Source organism: Haliotis asinina, chromosome 15, assembly GCF_037392515.1.
Source record: "Haliotis asinina isolate JCU_RB_2024 chromosome 15, JCU_Hal_asi_v2, whole genome shotgun sequence".
Taxonomy (NCBI): Eukaryota; Metazoa; Mollusca; class Gastropoda; order Lepetellida; family Haliotidae; genus Haliotis; species Haliotis asinina.
The window spans coordinates 10,879,643-10,900,252 of record NC_090294.1 but is presented as its reverse complement, the minus strand read 5'-3'; the positions used below and the strand labels follow the sequence as shown (position 1 = coordinate 10,900,252).

The 20,610-nt window shown below is 39.8% G+C and overlaps 1 protein-coding gene across 4 annotated transcripts; it reads left to right on the top strand.

Moving 5' to 3' along the window:
- The first annotated feature begins 1,984 nt into the window (after positions 1-1,984).
- On the top strand, positions 1,985-18,637 carry LOC137265706 (aldo-keto reductase family 1 member B1-like). 4 transcript variants are annotated; one of them, XR_010954936.1, is made up of 12 exons: positions 1,988-2,043; positions 2,194-2,299; positions 7,493-7,654; positions 8,628-8,744; positions 9,058-9,108; positions 9,549-9,671; positions 9,895-10,001; positions 10,365-10,446; positions 12,607-12,690; positions 13,154-13,242; positions 13,815-14,652; positions 15,360-15,813. XR_010954936.1 is itself a non-coding variant. In XM_067801146.1 (11 exons), the coding sequence occupies exons 2-11, from the start codon at positions 2,216-2,218 to the stop codon at positions 13,849-13,851; spliced, it is 936 nt and encodes a 311-aa protein (XP_067657247.1). In that variant the 5' UTR covers positions 1,985-2,043; positions 2,205-2,215; the 3' UTR covers positions 13,852-16,057. The 4 variants fall into 4 exon arrangements, 3 of the variants coding, with proteins under 3 accessions (XP_067657247.1, XP_067657246.1, XP_067657248.1); XM_067801146.1 differs by having other exon boundaries at positions 1,985-2,043; positions 2,205-2,299; positions 13,815-16,057; XM_067801145.1 differs by having other exon boundaries at positions 13,815-16,057.
- The last annotated feature ends 1,973 nt before the right edge of the window (positions 18,638-20,610 follow it).

Here is a 20,610-nt window from a genome sequence, read left to right as displayed (position 1 = left end):
CTGCTGTACTCGTTCTCGATGTAAACGAGTGCAGACAGTAAAACCCTTTGGTTTACTTTTGTGTTTACAATGTCGACAAACATCATGTGTTGGCCAATTTCCGGGTGTTATTGATTATTTGAAGCACGGGAATATTTCATTTGAAACCTCCGGCTGGCTGACGCCGGAGGTTTCAAATGAAATACTCCCGCGCTTCAAATACTCAATAACACCCGGAAATTGGCCAACACATGATGTTTATCTCCTAATTAGTACCTGAAGATCGGGGTTTAGGGTTCTTGAACTTTGCGTGGTTCTCGCTAGCTCGGGCCGACACAGCTCTAACACCTCATGAATCGCTCGCCTTAAAAGTGACATGCGGTATCGATTCATCAACTCGGCATCGTCGTATCAATCTAGGTGCGGGGTCCTGTTACGATATATCCTTAAAATTTCGACATTCTTACTACTCCCAAACATCGAATGAACAAATAAGTACGACGCCATGTTGTTTTCGTCTAGGATTTACTTAGGACAAGTCAGAACCTATCTTAGTTAGGATATCCTAGCGTTAGGATACTTTTCGAGAATAGGGATCCTCAGGCTTTTGCGTCAGATATATCAGGCTTCCACATGAGATGACAACTGGCATCATGTCATCCCTGTGAAAAGTGATATAAATCCAAAACTTGATTTTCATGGAGTGATAATAAAAAACCCACCTCAATGTCATTCTTCTGTAATTGAAACCTAAATAATGTTTTAGATTCTTGTACACCTTCTCTTATCGAAATTTCCAAACAGCATTAAACTAATCATGAAAATGCAGTGAAACCACGCGGGAATATGCGTAAGTTCTGCGAAATGTTCATGAGTAATTCCGCTCTGAAAACAGGCACATGAGAACAATTTCTGTTGATTTCACTACACAAAGACTGTGTTCCCAGTCTTAACATCTTATTTGACAACTTTCCACACGCCAGTATATAGAAACACATGTTACACATGTCACATAGAGAAGACGTGAAAAAGTGGCGGCAGTATTTCCCCGACAATAGGCGTGATCCAGTTCGTCTCGCAAAGATCACTTATAATGGGCGTGACACTTCTGTGATGTAAATAATTCCACGTGCTTCTGCAACATTCAAAATTATGCAGAAATGACACAGTAAAGAATCATCTGAAAAAGAAGTTATTCCTTATAATATTTGAAATGCATCCGTATCTTGCATGATCGGATGGCAGTTAAACAGCTCGTTTTGCAATATCGACAGTTACAGAGATTTACTGTCAACAAAGAGCTTCCATTTCCTGTGGTAAGTAGACTGAGAAAACATTGCAAATCTGGTTGAAGGTGGAACAACCTCTCTGAGAACCTGTTCAGTTTTGAACACTTTGTCAGACAGTTTGTCTGCTCCGGAAATTACTTAACATGGTACTTAACATGGTACTTAACATGGTACTTAACATGATACTTATGACAATCATAATGTTCGGAATGCGCATGTGCTATGTGCAGATCGAGACGCAAGGATGTAAAGATCTTTCGGTATAAAGAAATAAGATATATTTATAAAAGTTATCTGCCCCTGGTTGTTCACATGACCATGATAGGTTCGACCGTTCGAGGGGTTTCTTGAAGGAACACTTACTTAAACGCTGAACGTGACCTGAGTAAGAATACAGGAGACCGATTTGTGTCCTCTTCTAAAACGTTTTGGCACTTCTATTCTCTTAAATGCGAATGGCAATGTGCACAATTCTCACGTTTAATTTGCAATTAAAACTACTATTGACGTTTGGCGTGACAGTGACCTCACACACAAGGAGGGGAGCGTGAGCTGAGTATATGATATTTACCGCTGATCTAAAATCAGTTCGGAGAATGTCATACTAGACAACACATATATCCTGTGTTCAGAGCATCAGTGCATATAATATAGCATCGTCTTGGAGATCACATGAAAATGTAGGTCAATTATGACATGAAGGTCGTTGGATATTTAGGATGTCTTGTCGTGTGTGCGCTTATCGACAAGTCACTGCACCTGTGACCGATCGGCGGTGAGCTATGCTCTACTTTCTGTTTTATGCAGTAGCATGTACCATTAACCATTGTAGCTGTACAAATACATGGCTTTAAATTTGATAATGATCATTAGTTATTTCATTAAATAATGTAGATGAAGTGCTTTAAATTATGTTTGCGTCAAGGTACTGAAAAGACGGTTTCAAGATGGCGGACAAAGTACCTTCCACACGTCTGAACAGTGGATATGACATGCCTATGTTGGGCTTAGGGACCTACAACAGTTTCAAGGTTGGTAGTTGGTGTGTATATTATGGCAGTGTATTGCTCCAAATTTCGTATTGTGATATATTGCAATACACTCTTCTGTATTGCGATGCGTACTGCGATACATTGTGAAAAAAGTTATTGAGATATGTCCACTTTATATTATTAATTTACCTTCAAATTGAACCACAGTATATGTAATTATATATCTCAATGCTCATGTAACGTTATTTCAGCAGAGTTGTTTTCTCGGAGGAACATCACGGGAAGAGATAGCAGGGCCTTGCAGATCCAGATAACACCCTCCTATCAGGACATTGTTCTAGATAACACGCTCCTAAGAAGACGTTATCAAGAATAATGCCCTGATAGAAGAATGTTATATTGTCTATGAGGACTTGTTATCGCTTCCGCCAAATAAAACTGAATAAAAACCAACCACATTATTTTCATTTTACTTATTTCTAATTGAAAACAAAGACGATACGAACCACTTCGCTTCTGTGACCTGTGTGTTTGCAGATTGTTTGTTCGTCGACGTTGGCTTGATACAGCCACGTTGTTCGTTTTTGAGGCGTTGTCAACATATCTTAGGTACTTTTGTCATCAGTGTCATCAGTGTGTGGCCCACTAATTTGAGTGTTGTTGTGCGTCCGGTGGTTACAATGCTCTCTTCCAGCACGTAGTGCAAAGTCCTGAAGAACGAAAGCGAAAGTATACAGTACCTGTTACATCAAACATCTATTCTTAATATTATACGAGTGCTTTATGCGTGAGAAGTTACAAGATATTGTAAATGTATTTTTGTCGTCCTCACTGACTAAAAAAGGATTTTATTGTGATAATTTTGTTGAACTAAAATGAATTACCGGTTAACTATAGCACTGTGTCTAGACGTTTTTGAGGGGAATCGTCTCCCAATACCTGTGTTTACCACAATTTCTTACTTCTTCGGCGAAACTTACTACTTCCGTATGCTTTCCCCTATTCCATAATGTTGAGCTTTCTTTCATAACGCAGTCAAGACATTTTCTCTCCGCTTGCCACCCCCTAAATAACCACAAGGCCCATTCGTTTTTTTCTTTTTCGGACTTTTTGGCAGATTGTCATCCAATTTAGCTTGTATCATTTCATCTGACAAAGGCTCACCGAAGCGGAATATGATATCATATCGTCGTCAGTGTGAGTTTTTTCACAGTATTTTTCGACTGTGTCAAAAACAACTCCTCACAGTCAGACATTAATTGTGATTACGAATGAAACTGGCGCGTGCAGCAGGTGCGATCACAGCATGTGCGCCGAAAGTTGTAACGAATCGTATTTTTCCGAATACTCCCGAAAACTGCCGTATTCAACGAGGCACCAGTACAGACACTTAGAACGCGAAACAAATCTTCGAAAATGAGTATTATGTGATTTTTTCGGTATACAAGTTGGATAACACCCTCACACTTGGGCGTTCGAGCAAAGAAAGGCCTTAGGGAACACACCGTCTCCATTACCCCAGCCAGCTTCTGGTTGATCTTAGTGACGTAACAAGAATAAGCAGAAATTAAAAAGAAATACCACAATGCCTAATTTTATCATGAACCTGTTGGAGTTTATTTGTCTTCGCTATTGTTAGAATTTTCGTAACATTTATTCTACATAAAACACTTCTGGCGCATTGGGCGAATGAAGCAGGGGAGGTAACTGTAAGTATTCCATATGGAATAATACCCTCTTGTTCCTTCACTCCGTTGAACCGGAAGCTGGAAGGGGGAATAGAGGCAAAGAACGGCCTGATATACCACTAGTTGTGCTTAAAATGTCGAATAAGAAATATTTCACGAAAGTAATTGTTCGGCATGGAGTTGGAAATGCGAGAACACAACCCAGTGAAGACAAACATATTTTTCGAACAGAAGCGATAAAAGTACGTTTCCAACCTTTGCTCGCATATAAGAAGACTTGTCATATTATCTATGCTGAGCAGCTCCAGTTGCGCTACAGGTTGCCTGTGCTTCATAACACCGATAAGTACCTTTTGCGCTTTGAGGGAAGCATATTTGACATGCATGGTCCACGACAAACCATTGGTAAAATACAATCCCAAATATTTATAATACCTAACACAGTCTAGGTGTATACCCTTCTTCTTTAGAAAGTTTACCTCCTCTTTTTGACGATACTCGACACTCTGCTCACTGACATCTTTAAAGTGGACTAGTTGCCACAAACGTGTCGCTATACATAATTGTTACAATGTGTATTGCGGTTTACATATTACGTTGATGGAAGACATGACGTAATAGTCTGAGCGGATACTGACCGTAGACGTAGAGTTTTTAAGCTCTCTTAGCGCTGAGGGAGTCGGAAGTGTCATACATTAACATTGACTTACTACTGCTTTAGCGCTAAGAGTACTTCGAAAATCTAGGCCCTGGTGGGTGGTGACTTCTGAATATATGTTAAGTGTGAACCTCGAGGCCGAACGAAGTCTACTATATACTCTCGGGTAGATGTGTTTACTGTCAAATTCCAGGTGTGCATTTACTGTATACCTCCTGGCATATGTTGACTTATAGTAATGGTCATCTATAGTGCTGGTTTCCACACACTTGCGAATTCTCAAAGGGCTAAAACATCATTAACCCGGATACCCCATGCTGAATGTGAGGCTGTAGAAGAATAGTCATATTGTTATGAGAGTGTTTTTTCTGTAAATTGTATTATTGATTAAGTGATAATTATTATTGAGTCACACTGGTTTGAGTTTTGAGTGATAGTTATTATGGGTCACATTTCGTGTTCATAAATGTTCAGTGCTATATGGACTATGACAGCAGGCTTTAAGGTAGCGCTTTAGAGTTACCTCCCTTTGAATATGTGGTATGTTTACTTCCGAGAGTCACGAAAAATCTACGTTAATGGCGATGGTGGTACATGTGCTCGAATATTCAAGAATCAGTGACTGTGTATACAAAGGCTGGTTGTGCGGATATGCACACGGATACCTGGAGTACATCAAACTGCCTGCCTTTGTCGACACTCGACCTATATGACCGCTGCCTGACTGGTCGCCGTGTTACATTCAGTATAACTGTTTCTCACTCTCAAACCAAGACTTTGGTGAGTTGGCATTACTTTAGATTTGAGTTGCATTGTACATGAAACCTTTATTGTGAATCTTTGAATCTTGTTTTCTACTCAATACAAAATATTGAATATTTTAGATGTGTCAGTGTTGGTTCTGGGGGAATTTCCTTTAATCACGTCAGATTATTCACCGTAACAATATGGCTTATCACAATGGGTACCCGTTTTCTGCTGGCTGAAGAGAATGTTGGTTGCTTTGAAATGTTGGTTGCTTAACTTCAGCTGAATTGGGACCTGAGTTCTATGCACAGAACCAAACACCACTACAAAAGTAATGAGCATTTTTCATGTACAAGGCACATGTTCAAAGCACTAACAAGGTTGACTAGCACTACCCCGGATAAACCAAGCTGCCTGTGAGGCGCTAGAAGGTTAATAGTCACATGGTTTATCACACCGTGTACCCACTTTCTGATGCAATTTTGAACAAACTCACTTGCCTACGGTAAGACCACATGTTTCATATGTGTTTCATTGTGGGACAGAACTGAAGTCTTATAAACCCTTAAGAGTCAAGCTGTCAAACACGGTCACCTAACCTAAGGATTCACCACGTCAAACGTTGGTCAATTTCAACTGATTTGTGACCTGCGCTCCATGCACAGAACCACATACCTTCACGATCTTAACCTTTGAGCAAATGTTCTAGTGTAGACTCGCAGGTGCATGTAGATGCCTTTACTACAGACACGTAGGTAGATGTGTTGACTGAAGACCTCCAAGTAAGTGATGATTGTAAACTTCAGGACAGTTTTTGAATATAGACCTCGGGGTAGATGCTAAATCTAAAAGTAGAAGAAGATCGAATGCCTTCCAAGTAGATGATGAATGAAGATATCGGGCAGGTGTTGACTGTGGACATCTGAAAAAATGAGGTCTGTAGAGTCCCCAAAAGCTGTTGACTTAAAACCATAATTTTGATATTGACTATAGATCCTCGGAATGAGGGCCACGGGTAGATGTTGACTTCAGACCTGAGATGAGAACTTTCTTCTGTTGGTGGCGATTTAATTTGGTGTTGTCATTTTAAAACTTGCGAGGCCTGTGATGGTTGTAACAAACCAAGGTTTATTATCGGGGTGAATCTGACATTCGAATACACGTACACCTATCCTGGCTCCACAGAAGGTCTGTATCGCATATGAAAGGTAACATGTATATTGTGAGACAGTGTTATACATTGTGCATTGTTATATGTTGTTCCCGTGCATTCAGTAAGGGGGTGTAGGATACTGTAATTAGAATTGTCTTATACATTTTACTTTTAGAGGCTTCCGCCATGCTCTCGCCCACAGAATGTTCAATAAACAAAGGAAGGGCAGCTACCAGTTGCTTCGAATCTTACATTTAATCTCAAGTCACTAGCATTGTGTGAATGATCATAAACCCTGCCGAGGCCTATCGTTTCAGGTCAGAATACTGTTCCTGAGTGGTCAATGTTACCACTGTCTTTCTTGCTTTTATTAAATGTCTCTGGAATTGTTTTACCAGTCACTCTGCATTGCCATAGTGATATCTCTGTATTGATTTTAATGTATCTTCATAACAGGCTAGGACACAACATATAGTTTGCATATGATTTGGGACATATTCACCCAGAAAGATTCTATTGTTATCCAAGCCAGATGTGTCGGTTGGTTGCGTTAACGCCCCATTCTTCCAGCTATATGGGGTTTGTAAATACTCAGAACCAAACAATCAACCCTCTAAGCATCGATCTAGGATGCATGTGTCAACTACGACAGTGAGCCTGACCACCCAATCTCGTTAGTCGCCTCATACGACAAGCATGCGTTGTTGAAGACTAATTCTAGCCCGGATCTTCACAAGTCAAAGCAATAAGGCTTTGTCCAGTATCCAGTTGTCAGGGCATGTCCCCTTTGTTTTGTTGGAGACGATTAAGGTTGCTCTCATTCACCATTTTGATCAAAACCGGGTATGATTCTGACAAACCAAGGATCATTATTTGGGAAATCTGGAATTTGAATCCACGCATTATCACACGAAACAAGGTGGGAATACTGCACAGTTCCGATCGTAAAACATGTATGTAGAATATCAATCTCTTTTCCCCAACAGCCAAACGAGATGGGTGATGCCGTGAAAGCTGCAGTACAGATGGGATATCGTCATTTTGACACAGCCTGGCGCTATACAACGGAACCGGAAATCGGGGCCGCCGTTAAAGAACTGATCCAAGAAGGGAAAATAAAGAGGGAGGAGCTGTTCATTGTGACGAAGGTAGGAAGACCGGCATATGACACTGTGAGACCTCGTCAGGTTCGAGGTTAACAAGTCATGGGTATGCATTTTTTCCCAGAGTTGGTCTGATGTTTTGATTATTTTACATTCTGGATTCTTACATGTTTGGATCATTTTGACCAAAACAGACAAGAGGGCGAATGAAAGTGCGGTTAAAGAAACGTTTGTCGATATGGGGTTTCTTTTGCTGTTCAGTATATAAATGGGCCACTGAAAAGAAAACAAATGCGGAAAGCGAAGTGTAAGTATACACTTCCCTATCGTTAGGACCTGCTATTCACAAAATTTGCCAGAAAATAGGAAAATATTTGTTCATTTGTTGCCTGTCGTGGAGCAGTGATACTCCAATGCGACGGCGGTCTGTGAAAAAGACAAAGTCACCAGTAAACTGCCATGACTGAATGCCCAAACAACGCAAACGAGCCAGGCCTAGTCCTAACTGATTAACTCCGGTTCTGCTTGTTCAGAAATGATGTAGCAGCGAAAAACGCGAACAGTGGAGTTCGTGGGTTAGATCGATGATCTACAGAAGCAACAGACAAGAACTGATCAAAACCCCACAACAAACAGAACTGCGTATTGTACGTGACGTTATTAGATAACGACCTTTCCTGTGAGCAGGTTGGTCACATACGCCATTAACGTGACGTGCCACTGAACACTTTTAGACGAGTGTGCCCATATTCATTAACTCTTGCTTTTTGGTACCCAGCTTCAATTCAGACTACTGTTATGCCAGTGATGTACGACTGCCGTTTTAAAAGCATCATTGTCATTTTGATCGTTGCCGTATAGTTTACCTCATGTGTCTTTCTTTTGAATTATAAAAATAAATTGTTTTAAGGGTATGGTAAAATCTTAGGCCGTCAGGCTGTAAAACACATTGTGCCATAACGATATATCTCGTCCACGAATACTTTAAATGGATCAGTGACCCTTCTTATCCTTGCAGCTTTGGGTTCAGTTTCACGAACCAGATCAGGTAGAACCAGCGTGTCAGAAGTCACTGGAGGCCCTGGGCATGGATTATATAGATCTGTATCTAATCCACTTTCCTGTTGCTTGTGAAGTGAGTAAGAAACTCTCCGCTCTCTGCTGTTAGCCATCCATACTGTAGCAATCATCATTACTAACGTACTGAAATCTCATATTAAATTATTGAGTTTTAAATGTTGCGAAATAATTTAGCACTGATTACTTCAAAAGTACTTCATATATGGTGTTAAGTGTTATGTGATCATATCTGTACAGTGTCCATATGCCTCAACAATCTACCTCCAGACTGTCTCTAGTCTCTCTCCACAGAGTATATACTATACTAAATAATTGATACTGTTCATAATTTAAAATTACGTCATCTGTTCATGTCTGTGTTTCTTCAGGACCTGGAAATAACCAAGCCGACCTCGACAGACTATGTGGACACGTGGAGAGTAAGTAGCTCCCAGTATAACTCCTCTAAGCACTATTCCATTAAGTGACACGTACATTACAAAGTTATGAGCTGAATAAAAATGAACATAATATCCTAGTTAAAAAAACCGCAAAACATTCACTGAACGATATTTATCCAAGCGTCACTGATGAACACAGTACAATTTCGTTGTTTAAAGCTGTTCTGTAGGTTTAACTATATATTGACCTTGTAAAGACTTCACTGATAGAGTGTTACATGAGCACAATGAAAAGGAAGAGGTTTGATTGTTGAAGATAATTGTATTGGATGTTGAGCATAGGCTTTAAAAAATCGCTATTTTAAAAAAACGAAACTACTTCAGAAAAAAGTGTCGAGTAACATAATTAATTCTGTTATGAACATTCATGTTATAGGATTTCTATATAAGGATGTTAATGACATTCTCCTTCCCACCAGGCCATGGAGAAGCTCGTGGACAAAGGCCTTGTCAGGTCTATCGGCGTCTCCAACTTCAATCAACAACAGCTGGAGAGGATTCTCAAACTGGATGGCATCAAGTACAAGCCTGCAAATAACCAGGTAGATATTATTTGTTGAATATGACTTAGTGGAATCTCCTCTTATGCTTTTTATAGATATTTTGGTTCCCCAAAATGCTTATCATCTGAGACTGTCATCATTTCAGGATTTCACCCGTGACACACGGTACTGAAGGTGGAGTACTGTTTAAAGCATCCTCACAACCCAGTTGAGTCACTTGATTTAAGGACTGGTAAAGTAATGAAAGTGTTGTTTGTTTCAGGTGGAGATATCTCCATATCTGCATCAGGAAAACCTTGTCCAGTACTCCTTCAAGAACGGCATCTCAACTACTGGCTACTCTCCTTTTGGGGCCCCGGGACAGAACTAGTAGGTTGAGTTATAGTATCCTATATCAATGTTATGAAAACACGTCTGGCGAACATTGAAAACACACTGACTACAGCACATGGACCAGCGAGATTTTACGTGTTGAGCCCAAATTTGAAATGATGGTTAAGGTAGAAGTCAGTAGTTAACACGTCACACTGTTAGGCATGTGAACCGTGTGTGAAACTGTTGGCAACACGTTTGTGTTTAGAGGCGGGCAATCCTCCCCGATGGGCAAACTTGATTAGGAAGTACAGTATATTGTACCACTGCATCGGTTAAAGAAATGACGAATTCAGACGACAAGACGAGTGTTTGCTACAGCGAGCTTGCATGGATAAGCCTTATCTTTATACATTTCAGTGAAAGAAACGATGCTCCTAAGATCCTTGAAGACCCGACCATTGTCGAAATGGGAAGGAAATACAAGAAGTCCTCAGCTCAGGTACATGTATATGCAGTCTGTCACAGAAGTGATATGTCAAGGAGTCACACATAAATCCTAATTATACAATAACATTGGAAGGAAACTACTTCTGATTGGTCAGTCAGAGATTACACATCACATTATTGTCAGTTTTTGACAAGAACTAACTGATGATTCTAATAGTTTAATTAAGTGACATACACGTTCACTAAACGGACAAAAAGAAAACCAATCGTGGCATATGCCCTTACTTGTGCATCATGTCATTCATTCTATGTGCTGTCGGAAAAGAGAAAAATAATCTGTTTTATCACATGTATGTAGTTAATATGTGAGAGTGTGAAATATCCGTTTGGCCTAGCTATAGTTCCAGTGGTATGGAGATTAAACGTAGAAAAAGGATATATCTGGAGAGAGAGAGTGATGCAGAACTGAGCGATGAGGATTTATACAGGAATAGACCATAGCTTTATGAAAACTAGTGTGCGATGATATTGTATTACAAAAGACACTTGTCAAATATCCATTTTGAAATTCGAATTGGCTTCAATATAAACGATACCTTACGTCAAAAAGAACAACTTTCATGCTGAAGCTATTATGGATGTAAATGCCATGGTTTCTTACTATTGCTATAAAAAGAAGTAGGTTGGGAGGTCAAAAGCAGCATCAGGACTGGTGTAGCAGACGATGTTTTTGTCGGGCTTTGGGATAACACCTAATATACGATAATCCCTCAGGGGAATAAACTGTGGAAGTTCATGGCATGTCATAACACGTCCTGTCGATGTTCGGGTGGTCATGCCACCTATATATATTCAGACATTTCATTCGAAGCTGTTGACGTGAGGCTTGTTGTTGACGAAGCCGTGGAGATAGGGTGGGCTATTCTTGACTAGGTTTGATTAGTCGATCGTAAGCCGTAGGGATGTAATAACCGTGAGTCGTTTGATGTTGATTGTCTCTTGTCCTTGTCTTCTAATCTGATCGGTTGGCTTGTAGGATGCTGATGTTGTTCCAAAGTATGGCATGGTTTGGGTGGGCTGATGTTCCTTGATTGGCACGTTGAGGGGCTGGGACGTTTCTGCTATGTACGAGCCACCACATGCGCATTGAATGTGGTAGACAACGCCTGAAGGTGCTTTGTTACTTGTAGCTGGTTTACCGTTGGCTTGTAGGATATGCTGAATTGCTGTGCCTCTCTGGAACACAACGTCTGTGTTGGCTTCTTACTATTGCTATAAAAAGAAGTAGGTTGGGAGGTCAAAAGCAGCATCAGGACTGGTGTAGCAGACGATGTTTTTGTCGGGCTTTGGGATAACACCTAATATACGATAATCCCTCAGGGAAATAAACTGTGGAAGTTCATGGCATGTCATAACACGTCCTGTCGATGTTCGGGTGGTCATGCCACCTATATATATTCAGACATTTCATTCGAAGCTGTTGACGTGAGGCTTGTTGTTGACGAAGCCGTGGAGATAGGGTGGGCTATTCTTGACTAGGTTTGATTAGTCGATCGTAAGCCGTAGGGATGTAATAACCGTGAGTCGTTTGATGTTGATTGTCTCTTGTCCTTGTCTTCTAATCTGATCGGTTGGCTTGTAGGATGCTGATGTTGTTCCAAAGTATGGCATGGTTTGGGTGGGCTGATGTTCCTTGATTGGCACGTTGAGGGGCTGGGACGTTTCTGCTATGTACGAGCCACCACATGCGCATTGAATGTGGTAGACAACGCCTGAAGGTGCTTTGTTACTTGTAGCTGGTTTACCGTTGGCTTGTAGGATATGCTGAATTGCTGTGCCTCTCTGGAACACAACGTCTGTGTTGGCTTCCGTCCTACGTAGTATGCGGATATGGTCTCTGCACAGAAACGTTGCACCAACTGCAAGAAAGAAGTTGTCTATCCATAAAAGTGTTTATCCTCGCCTGACATGTTGAAAAAATCAGTAATTCCTAAAGGTAGAAGGGTAACTATCATTTGGAGTGTAATGGAATGCAGTATGTAAGGACCAGACACAAAAGACATTGTTTCATATATGCATGCTTTAAAGGAAGGTATTTCAAACCGATTGGTATCATTTGAATTAGGCCTGCAGGTGCTAACAGAGTGATGACATATGTATTTAAGAAGTAGAGGTCTCTTTCTTTAACCCAAAGTGTTTTCGTTTGCATCAGGTGATCCTAAGATGGGGCATACAGAGAGGGTTGGTTTTGATTCCCAAGAGTACGAATCCATCTCGTTTGGCCCAGAACATGGATGTGAGTGCTTGTTCTATGTAATTATATAACAATTCAACAAGGAAGATGTGATTTTGTGTTTTATGTCTGTTGTGGCCCGCACGGAAACATAAGACAGACAACTAAAGTGGTTTCTTTCCGACACTGACACAAATGGCGAATCAGATTCACTGAAATTCCATCGAAATGTGCCCCTGAAGATCCGGGATAGAACAGGTCGTCAGCAACCCATGCTTGCCACAAAGGCGAGTATGCGGCAAGAAGCAACTAACGGGATCGGGTGGTTAGGGTTGACGACTTGATTGAGACATGTCATCGGTTCCCCATTGCGCAGATTGATGCTCATGTTGTTGACCACTGGATTGTATGGTCCAGACTCGATTATTTACAGCCCACCGTCATGTAGCTGGAATATTGCTGGAATCTAACTCACTCACTCCAGACTTTACATGTTGTTTTAACATGTTTATTGTACTTGTTTCAGATATTTGATTTCACGCTCAGTGAGGATGATATGAAGGCAATGCAAGCTCTGGACAGAGGCTACAGAAGCAACGTTCACTTCTTCACCATGTAAGCACTATTATAGAAATAGTCGATGCTCGTTCGAGATGGCGTCATATGTGTACCACGCCGCGATATTTCTGGAATATTGCTAAAAACCCGCATCGTTTAGCTTGGATTAACGCTGCTTGGAACAATATGTAACGGTGTATCCGGTTAAGATTAATACGTCTTGGTGGTGCAACTCTCGCCATTTTGTTGAAACCCAGGTCTTACCCAAGGGACGTAAATCTGACGGAGGATTTCCGGCACGTCAGAAGACATTTCTACCAGATGCTCTTAAAACAGTGACATGCACCATACCTTACTATACTGAGGGAAGATCATATGCAAGGACAAGTGTTCCTTTATTATTCTTCCAAGGTTTCGTCACCAGCTGTGAATCAAATAACTTGTGAAGAAATCTGGAGACAAATAAGGGAAGGCTTATGCTTTCATGTGATAACTTATTTGTTTTCCTCAGTATACGCAAAGCAGTCATTTGAAAAATGAGCGTATGGTAGTCATATCATGATATAATCCGTCTTGAACGTTGCACTTACTTTCGTCCAAGGAACCGGGTCATTGTTCCTGTGTTTCAGGTGGAAAGACCATCCTTTCTATCCCTTTGAGAAGTGAACTTGCACAACACAGATCAAACATCCAGACAATCGACGGCGATCAGAGTATTGCCTGCAACAGTTGTTCCTGATATTTGTGTGATCTTCATCAATATAGAATAAACACGTGTTGAATATAGTAATAATAATAGCTGTATCATTATGATATTGAAACGAATAATGAATGTAAGGCACTTACATACACATGTAATAATGTAGCATTTTGCTTTAATGCTTGGATTTGACGTATTGCAAAGTGAAAACATTCTAAGGTACAATTGGACAAAGTTGGAAAATGGTGCCGTGTCCTTCCGGCATCAAACCTATTTTCCATCATCACAGCTTTCAGCAATGTAATCATACTGTACACCAATCTCCGCAATTGCATAAACTCAAATATCGTTCATTTATGTATTTTCACTGTGTTTAATTTTGCGTATTGTTTGCTTGATAACGGTGTGTGTTTACAGAAAAAACCTCTTCGCATCTATTGCCAGGAGTAGTAATTTTTTCTCCCCCGAAGTCTAATCCTGTTATTACTGACAGAGTGCGTGTGTCATCCCACATGCGTCGCTTTCTACTCATTTACATCTGAAGGTAGAGAAATTTGTTCTGTGTTACAATGTAAGCTGATGCTACAGAGCTAATTATAGATTCACGTTGACTTATGACCATGATTCAGACTTCGATCAATGTGCATTTTTCAATGTGCATGTGTTATAATAGGTAGACGTTAACATGTTGATTTTTAACATATTATTAATGTGCATGTGTTATAATAGGTAGACGTTAACATGTTGATTTTTAACATATTATTAATGTGCATGTGTTATAATAGGTAGACGTTAACATGTTGATTTTTAACATATTATTAATGTGCATGTGTTATAATAGGTAGACGTTAACATGTTGATTTTTAACATATTATTAATGTGCATGTGTTATAATAGGTAGACGTTAACATGTTGATTTTTAACATATTATTAATGTGCATGTGTTATAATAGGTAGACGTTAACATGTTGATTTTTAACATATTCAGCACGGATTATGATTTCAAGTTCGTTTGTCGTTCATCGGATAATCTTTCGCTAGTCATGTCCAAACCGGGTACCCAGTCAAACATAAAACACGGGATGTTAATGTGTATTTTATAAAAGAAGAAAATAGCTTCCCACATGCGTCGCTTTCTACTCATTTACATCTGAAGGTAGAGAAATTTGTTCTGTGTTACAATGTAAGCTGATGCTACAGAGCTAATTATAGATTCACGTTGACTTATGACCATGATTCAGACTTCGATCAATGTGCATGTGTTATAATAGGTAGACGTTAACATGTTGATTTTTAACATATTATTAATGTGCATGTGTTATAATAGGTAGACGTTAACATGTTGATTTTTAACATATTATTAATGTGCATGTGTTATAATAGGTAGACGTTAACATGTTGATTTTTAACATATTATTAATGTGCATGTGTTATAATAGGTAGACGTTAACATGTTGATTTTTAACATATTCAGCACGGATTATGATTTCAAGTTCGTTTGTCGTTCATCGGATAATCTTTCGCTAGTCATGTCCAAACCGGGTACCCAGTCAAACATAAAACACGGGATGTTAATGTGTATTTTATAAAAGAAGAAAATAGCTTTGAATTAGTTCATAGAATACGTTGGGTCGTAAAGTTTTTAGAAGGTTATGCAATGCACAAAAACAAGGCAAAAGTGAGATCTTGCATTTCTCGTGATTAGCAAGTTAAGAATAAAGAATAAACGGTCGTCCTGTTTGCTCAAAAAACTTTGCAGATACTATTGATTCGTTTCTGACTTTCCAAGACGCACGTGCGTAAATCCTTCAGTTTGAAATTTTATGATTACCTCCTACCCTGAAATTATCACTCATGAGGAACTACAAGTCTTCAACTACCAATCAGTCCCTCTGGATCCCACGGCAATAAAGGAAATGTAAAGTAAATTCTGCATTTGAATTGTACAAATTCTGCACAAAATCCTTGCTAAAACTTTGTAACTTGACTTCAAACTGAATACAAAGAAAAGACTAAGCCAACTGAGACAACCATGGGAGTTCTGGGAGAGCAGGTGGAGGTGCAACAATGGGGCGGTTTGGAGCTTCAGGGATACTGGGAGCATCTACCATTGTCTCCTCAATGAACTTGTCATTCTGGAGTCTATGATTGTAGTAAAGAAATACCAATGCATTTATTGAGTATGTGTTCAGGGATCTTTGGCGTCCTGTCAGTGCAAGATTATAGAGGTATTATATACCTGATTACAGTGCATTAAGTATATTTGTAACAGCGTCCGTGTAGCGCATAGCACGTTTTGCTAAGCGTAGAGATATGTCCAGTACGGAAAATTAGAAAATGATCACATCTATTTTGACATCATCAGCTGTTGCCATTGTTTTTGGTGTAAGTACAGAAACATACACATCACATTCCGCTGTGGGTACACCCGTAAGACCTGGAATGGCACTATATATTACATTCTAGTTTGTCTTGAATGGTGACTCTACTCTTCTGTTGAATGTAATTTGAAACAGTTGCAAACGCAGAGGTAAAATGCTTTTATCATTTTACAAACAGGTCCCAGTTGGCGTAAAATGGGAACTAGTGAATGTGTCATTACTCAAGCGGTCTGTAAATAACGAAGTCTGGGGCAGACAATCAAATGATTGAGACCATGAGGATCGATCTACGGGATAAGGTTACCATGGATACCATGACATGTATCAAACGTCCATGGATTCATGCAGAGCGTTTGAACCTGATCGCGGGCACCTGGTAGTAATATACCTGATGGTCACAGATTGAAACTTTCATTAACATTAAATCAGACTTACCATCACTTAATAATTTCTCTAATTTTGTGATATTATCAAAAGCAGTCTTGAATGCATTCAGACACTCCACTTTCACGTTTAGGACCATATCAACAACACTGAGAAAAATGTGTTGTGTGCTGTCCAGTCTGAGGTAAGAATCTGACACACATTAGAGTTCTTTCAAGCTGTCAAATATAGACAATGTACATGGTACACGAGACTACAACAGTTCAGTAAGATGCATGCTGTTTGTGTACTTTTTTTAAATTAACTCAATGGTGACAATTTATGAGACCACTCTGATCTGAATCAGTTAGCCAATCCTTCAAATCCTTCACTGAATCTGGCACACCGTTTCCACAAATATCCTTTTGGGACACAATAAACTCACGATAAAACTGAAAGTATTTTTGATGATACACAACACAGTAAAACTACGAATTCCACCTGGTAATGCAGGGGCCACGGCACAGTTATCATTGGAATGCATCCTGTCAAAGAAGACAGATAACGCGTTTTTCTGCTTCCTGCATCAAAGAATATCTTGCTGAACCTTTTCACAAACTTGTTCACTTGTTCACAAGCTTCACTGGTTTCCCGATTGCCTGACCAATAGGACTCACTATGTGCGCCAGACAGGTAATATGAAATGAATTACTACACAGTCACAAGCTTCACTGCTTTCCCGATTGCCTGACCAATAGGACTCACTATGTGCGCCAGACAGGTAATATGAAATGAATTACTACACAGTCCACTATGTACTGAGCATTATCCATGCCAAACACCAAAACGTCATCAAACTTGATTCCATAATTATGCAATACACTAACAACACTCTTGGACACAGTGGCATGGCTTGTACTGTCAAGGAAAACAGCTGCTGTTAGATAAGCCAACGCTATTCCATCATGTAACTCGTCAAGCGGTCCCAAAAGTATATCTTACTGCTTCGTCGCCAAGTTCATCAAATACTTCAGCCACTGGTCTTTCTTTCAAATTTTCTTTTCGCTGTTTTTTCACCAGTAATACAAACCTGAAGTGTTCTTCTCACCATATATTAGGTCATCTCTCGTTTTCCCAGAATAACCGCATTTGAGGTTTTTGTTGTGGAGGCTTTTGTTTTGGTTTTACTTTTCGCTGGAAAGACCTCTTCTCAGGTTTTACTTTTTTTAGTAAGACCATTTCTCAGGTTTAATTTTCCTAACTTTACATGAACGGCAACACTCAAATGATACATGAGTGTTTGAAATCAATTGAAACGTATCGTTCATGACTAAGCTGAACCTACAAATGTTTTCCTAGCGATACTGGAACTGCATTTTTCAGATCCGTTGGCAGGTGCTCTACCGCACTACCACCGGGCCGACGGAGGTGGTGGTGTTAAATTATCTACTTATTGTTACTGTCATTAAATTGATTTTACGCACGCTTCAGTTATTGTTATATGGCTTCATTAAATGACAGTCTAAGTAAACTTACAGTGTATTTCGTTACACTCCACCACTGAGTCTAACAAAACCTAGTAGGAGGTCGCGTCAGGTAACCTTTGAGCAACCAATGACTGTCCAAGCAAACGGGAGACGGTTAAATAGATTTAACCAATCAGACATCGTTCGGGTATGAACCTTTTCGAGATAAAAAGTTCAAAAGGTGTGTGCGACTGTCCACTTTCGCGATTTGGTAAGCTGCGTTCTGATTGGTCAATCTCAAAAGTTACCTGTTTTGTTGTGACTCAGTGGTTGAGTGTAACGAAAAGTACTGAGACTAAGTTTACTTAGACTGCATTAAATGATCATCTACATTGTAATTACCTATCGTTAACGGTATATATCGTATGTTACAGAAAACACTTCTCCTCGGTTTTGGTACACAGTGTAAACCATCGGGGTTGGGAAATCTCTCCCCTTTCTCTGACTACATCTATTGATTCACAATAAAGGATATTTCAAGAGCCCGTAGTTGTGGTTTATAAACTGATCGCTTGGAAACCTTTTGCAATCACTGACAAATATACAGGAAATTTAATTGACCAAACAACGACCATACACAGACACAAAATGGAGCACATTTTCTACTGTTTTACTTGCTGAAAGACATTTTTAATACCTACTGGTATATTATTTATTAACTTTTAAGAGGGCAATCGAAATAGTAACAAATATAATTAATCCAACAAACTGTACTTTGTTTTTATTGAAAAAAGGTCGCCGTAGGTATATGTTTTAAAGTGGCTGATACTTTCCCCCACGTCCATTGGGGCTTTACGTTAAAGGTCACATGCAACGTAAAACACAACTTTGCAGATTCTGGTACCTTTTGGTATGCAATTACCGAAACAAATCATAAAAATGCCAATTCAATCTATAAAGTTGAAAAAAACGCGATGGAAAAAAAGCCCGCGAAATCGGAGTTCAAACGTTTCACTAAATTCCCCAAAGCGCTGGGGGGAAAACTGGTTTCAACAGCTGTGCTGCGCTGCGTCCATAACACATGCGCAGTGAATAGATTCGCGGACCTTGAAACAGTATGCATACTGAGGTCGTGAGCAGTAGTCTAATCTTGGTTGTGTACACAAACAAGTAAATAATCTGCTCGTTACGTAAAAAACCATGTTGATTGTGGTGAGCAGTCTCTGTCACAGAGAAAGCTCAGTGTCTGGTTTATTCACACCTATATGTCTGCCTGCCTGTCTGCTAAAGACAACATGCAATACACAGCTTCAATCATTGACCACGTGCGATTTGAACTTAACACCTATCAGACTATACGACATAAAGAAAATAAGCTGATTTATTACTCGTGCACCCGAGTCCCGTGTCTGCCACATTATGTAATTAGGCACGTGTGGTACACATGACATGTTTTTATGTCTGTGGGTTGCAAACAAACTACATCCATTTTTTTCGGATGACTGGATCTGACGGAAACTGGTGCAAACTCTTGTCAGTTTCAAGTCCTGCTTTGTACTTGGACGAATGACAGATTCCAGCCGCGCAGTACTTTACTATCTCTACTGACATGATTTTTTTATTGGATCGAGCGCAAATTCAGAGAATATGTATTTTCCAAACCCAACATCTCTATATACATTCTTCATGGATAACAACCTGTTTTAGTGTATATGATTTTGTTTGACAACAGTATATGAATCCATACTGAAACGACGGATCAAGTACACTAAAAGAAGTTGTTATCCATAAAGAATTTTACTTTCTGGTGACTGGCTATACTTCTAAAATGCCCATCAGACAGATCATCTTTCTGTACACACAATGAAACCTAGCATATCAGCAAATGAAACAGCCAATCGGAAGCCGTCGTTTCACTTGAGTGCATATCCACCCGCTATGGCTGGGTTCGGTCTCCCGAGGGCTTCGTTTCGGGGGAAGTAAGCCCAGGTACAAAATATTGCACTTTTGAATCGCGATTGTACGCTTATAATTGTGTTTATTTGTTTTTTTTTTAAAAGCAGCAGTGTATATTATATGTCATGAATAAGTGATAAACGTGTTTTAATTATGTTTGATTTTTTGGTTGCATGTGACCTTTAAGCAATCTCTCCACAGCACAAAGGCTGTAATTTCTCGTGTAACACCTATAAGGTTATCCCAGTTATACAAGTCTCTGATATTATTTCACCTGTCACATGGCGCAAGTCACTCAAACACAAATACATTGTCGCGTAAACTAAACATCCCCAGGAGATCACGAACATGGCCAGTCTGATGACCTTGTTTACTGGCGATTAGGCGCCTGACTCTGAGGGTGTGGGTTCGAATCCCTGATGGGACTCAACATAGTAAACGTACTAGATTCATTACTTTCCTGAGACAGTATAATTCCAGATATAACATTTGGTCCATTTGACCACTTGGTAAATTTCAGTGTGTTTTCAGAAGGTGACATTTAAAAGTGACCGCTACC

Excerpts from the sequence above, each read along its gene's own strand:
- LOC137265706 (XM_067801146.1), top strand. The coding sequence starts at position 2,216 with ATGGCGGACAAAGTACCTTCCACACGTCTGAACAGTGGATATGACATG. Across the intron at positions 2,300-7,492 it reads GGACCTACAACAGTTTCAAG|CCAAACGAGATGGGTGATGC; the intron begins GTTGGTAGTTGG and ends TTTCCCCAACAG. Across the intron at positions 13,243-13,814 it reads AACGTTCACTTCTTCACCAT|GTGGAAAGACCATCCTTTCT; the intron begins GTAAGCACTATT and ends CCTGTGTTTCAG.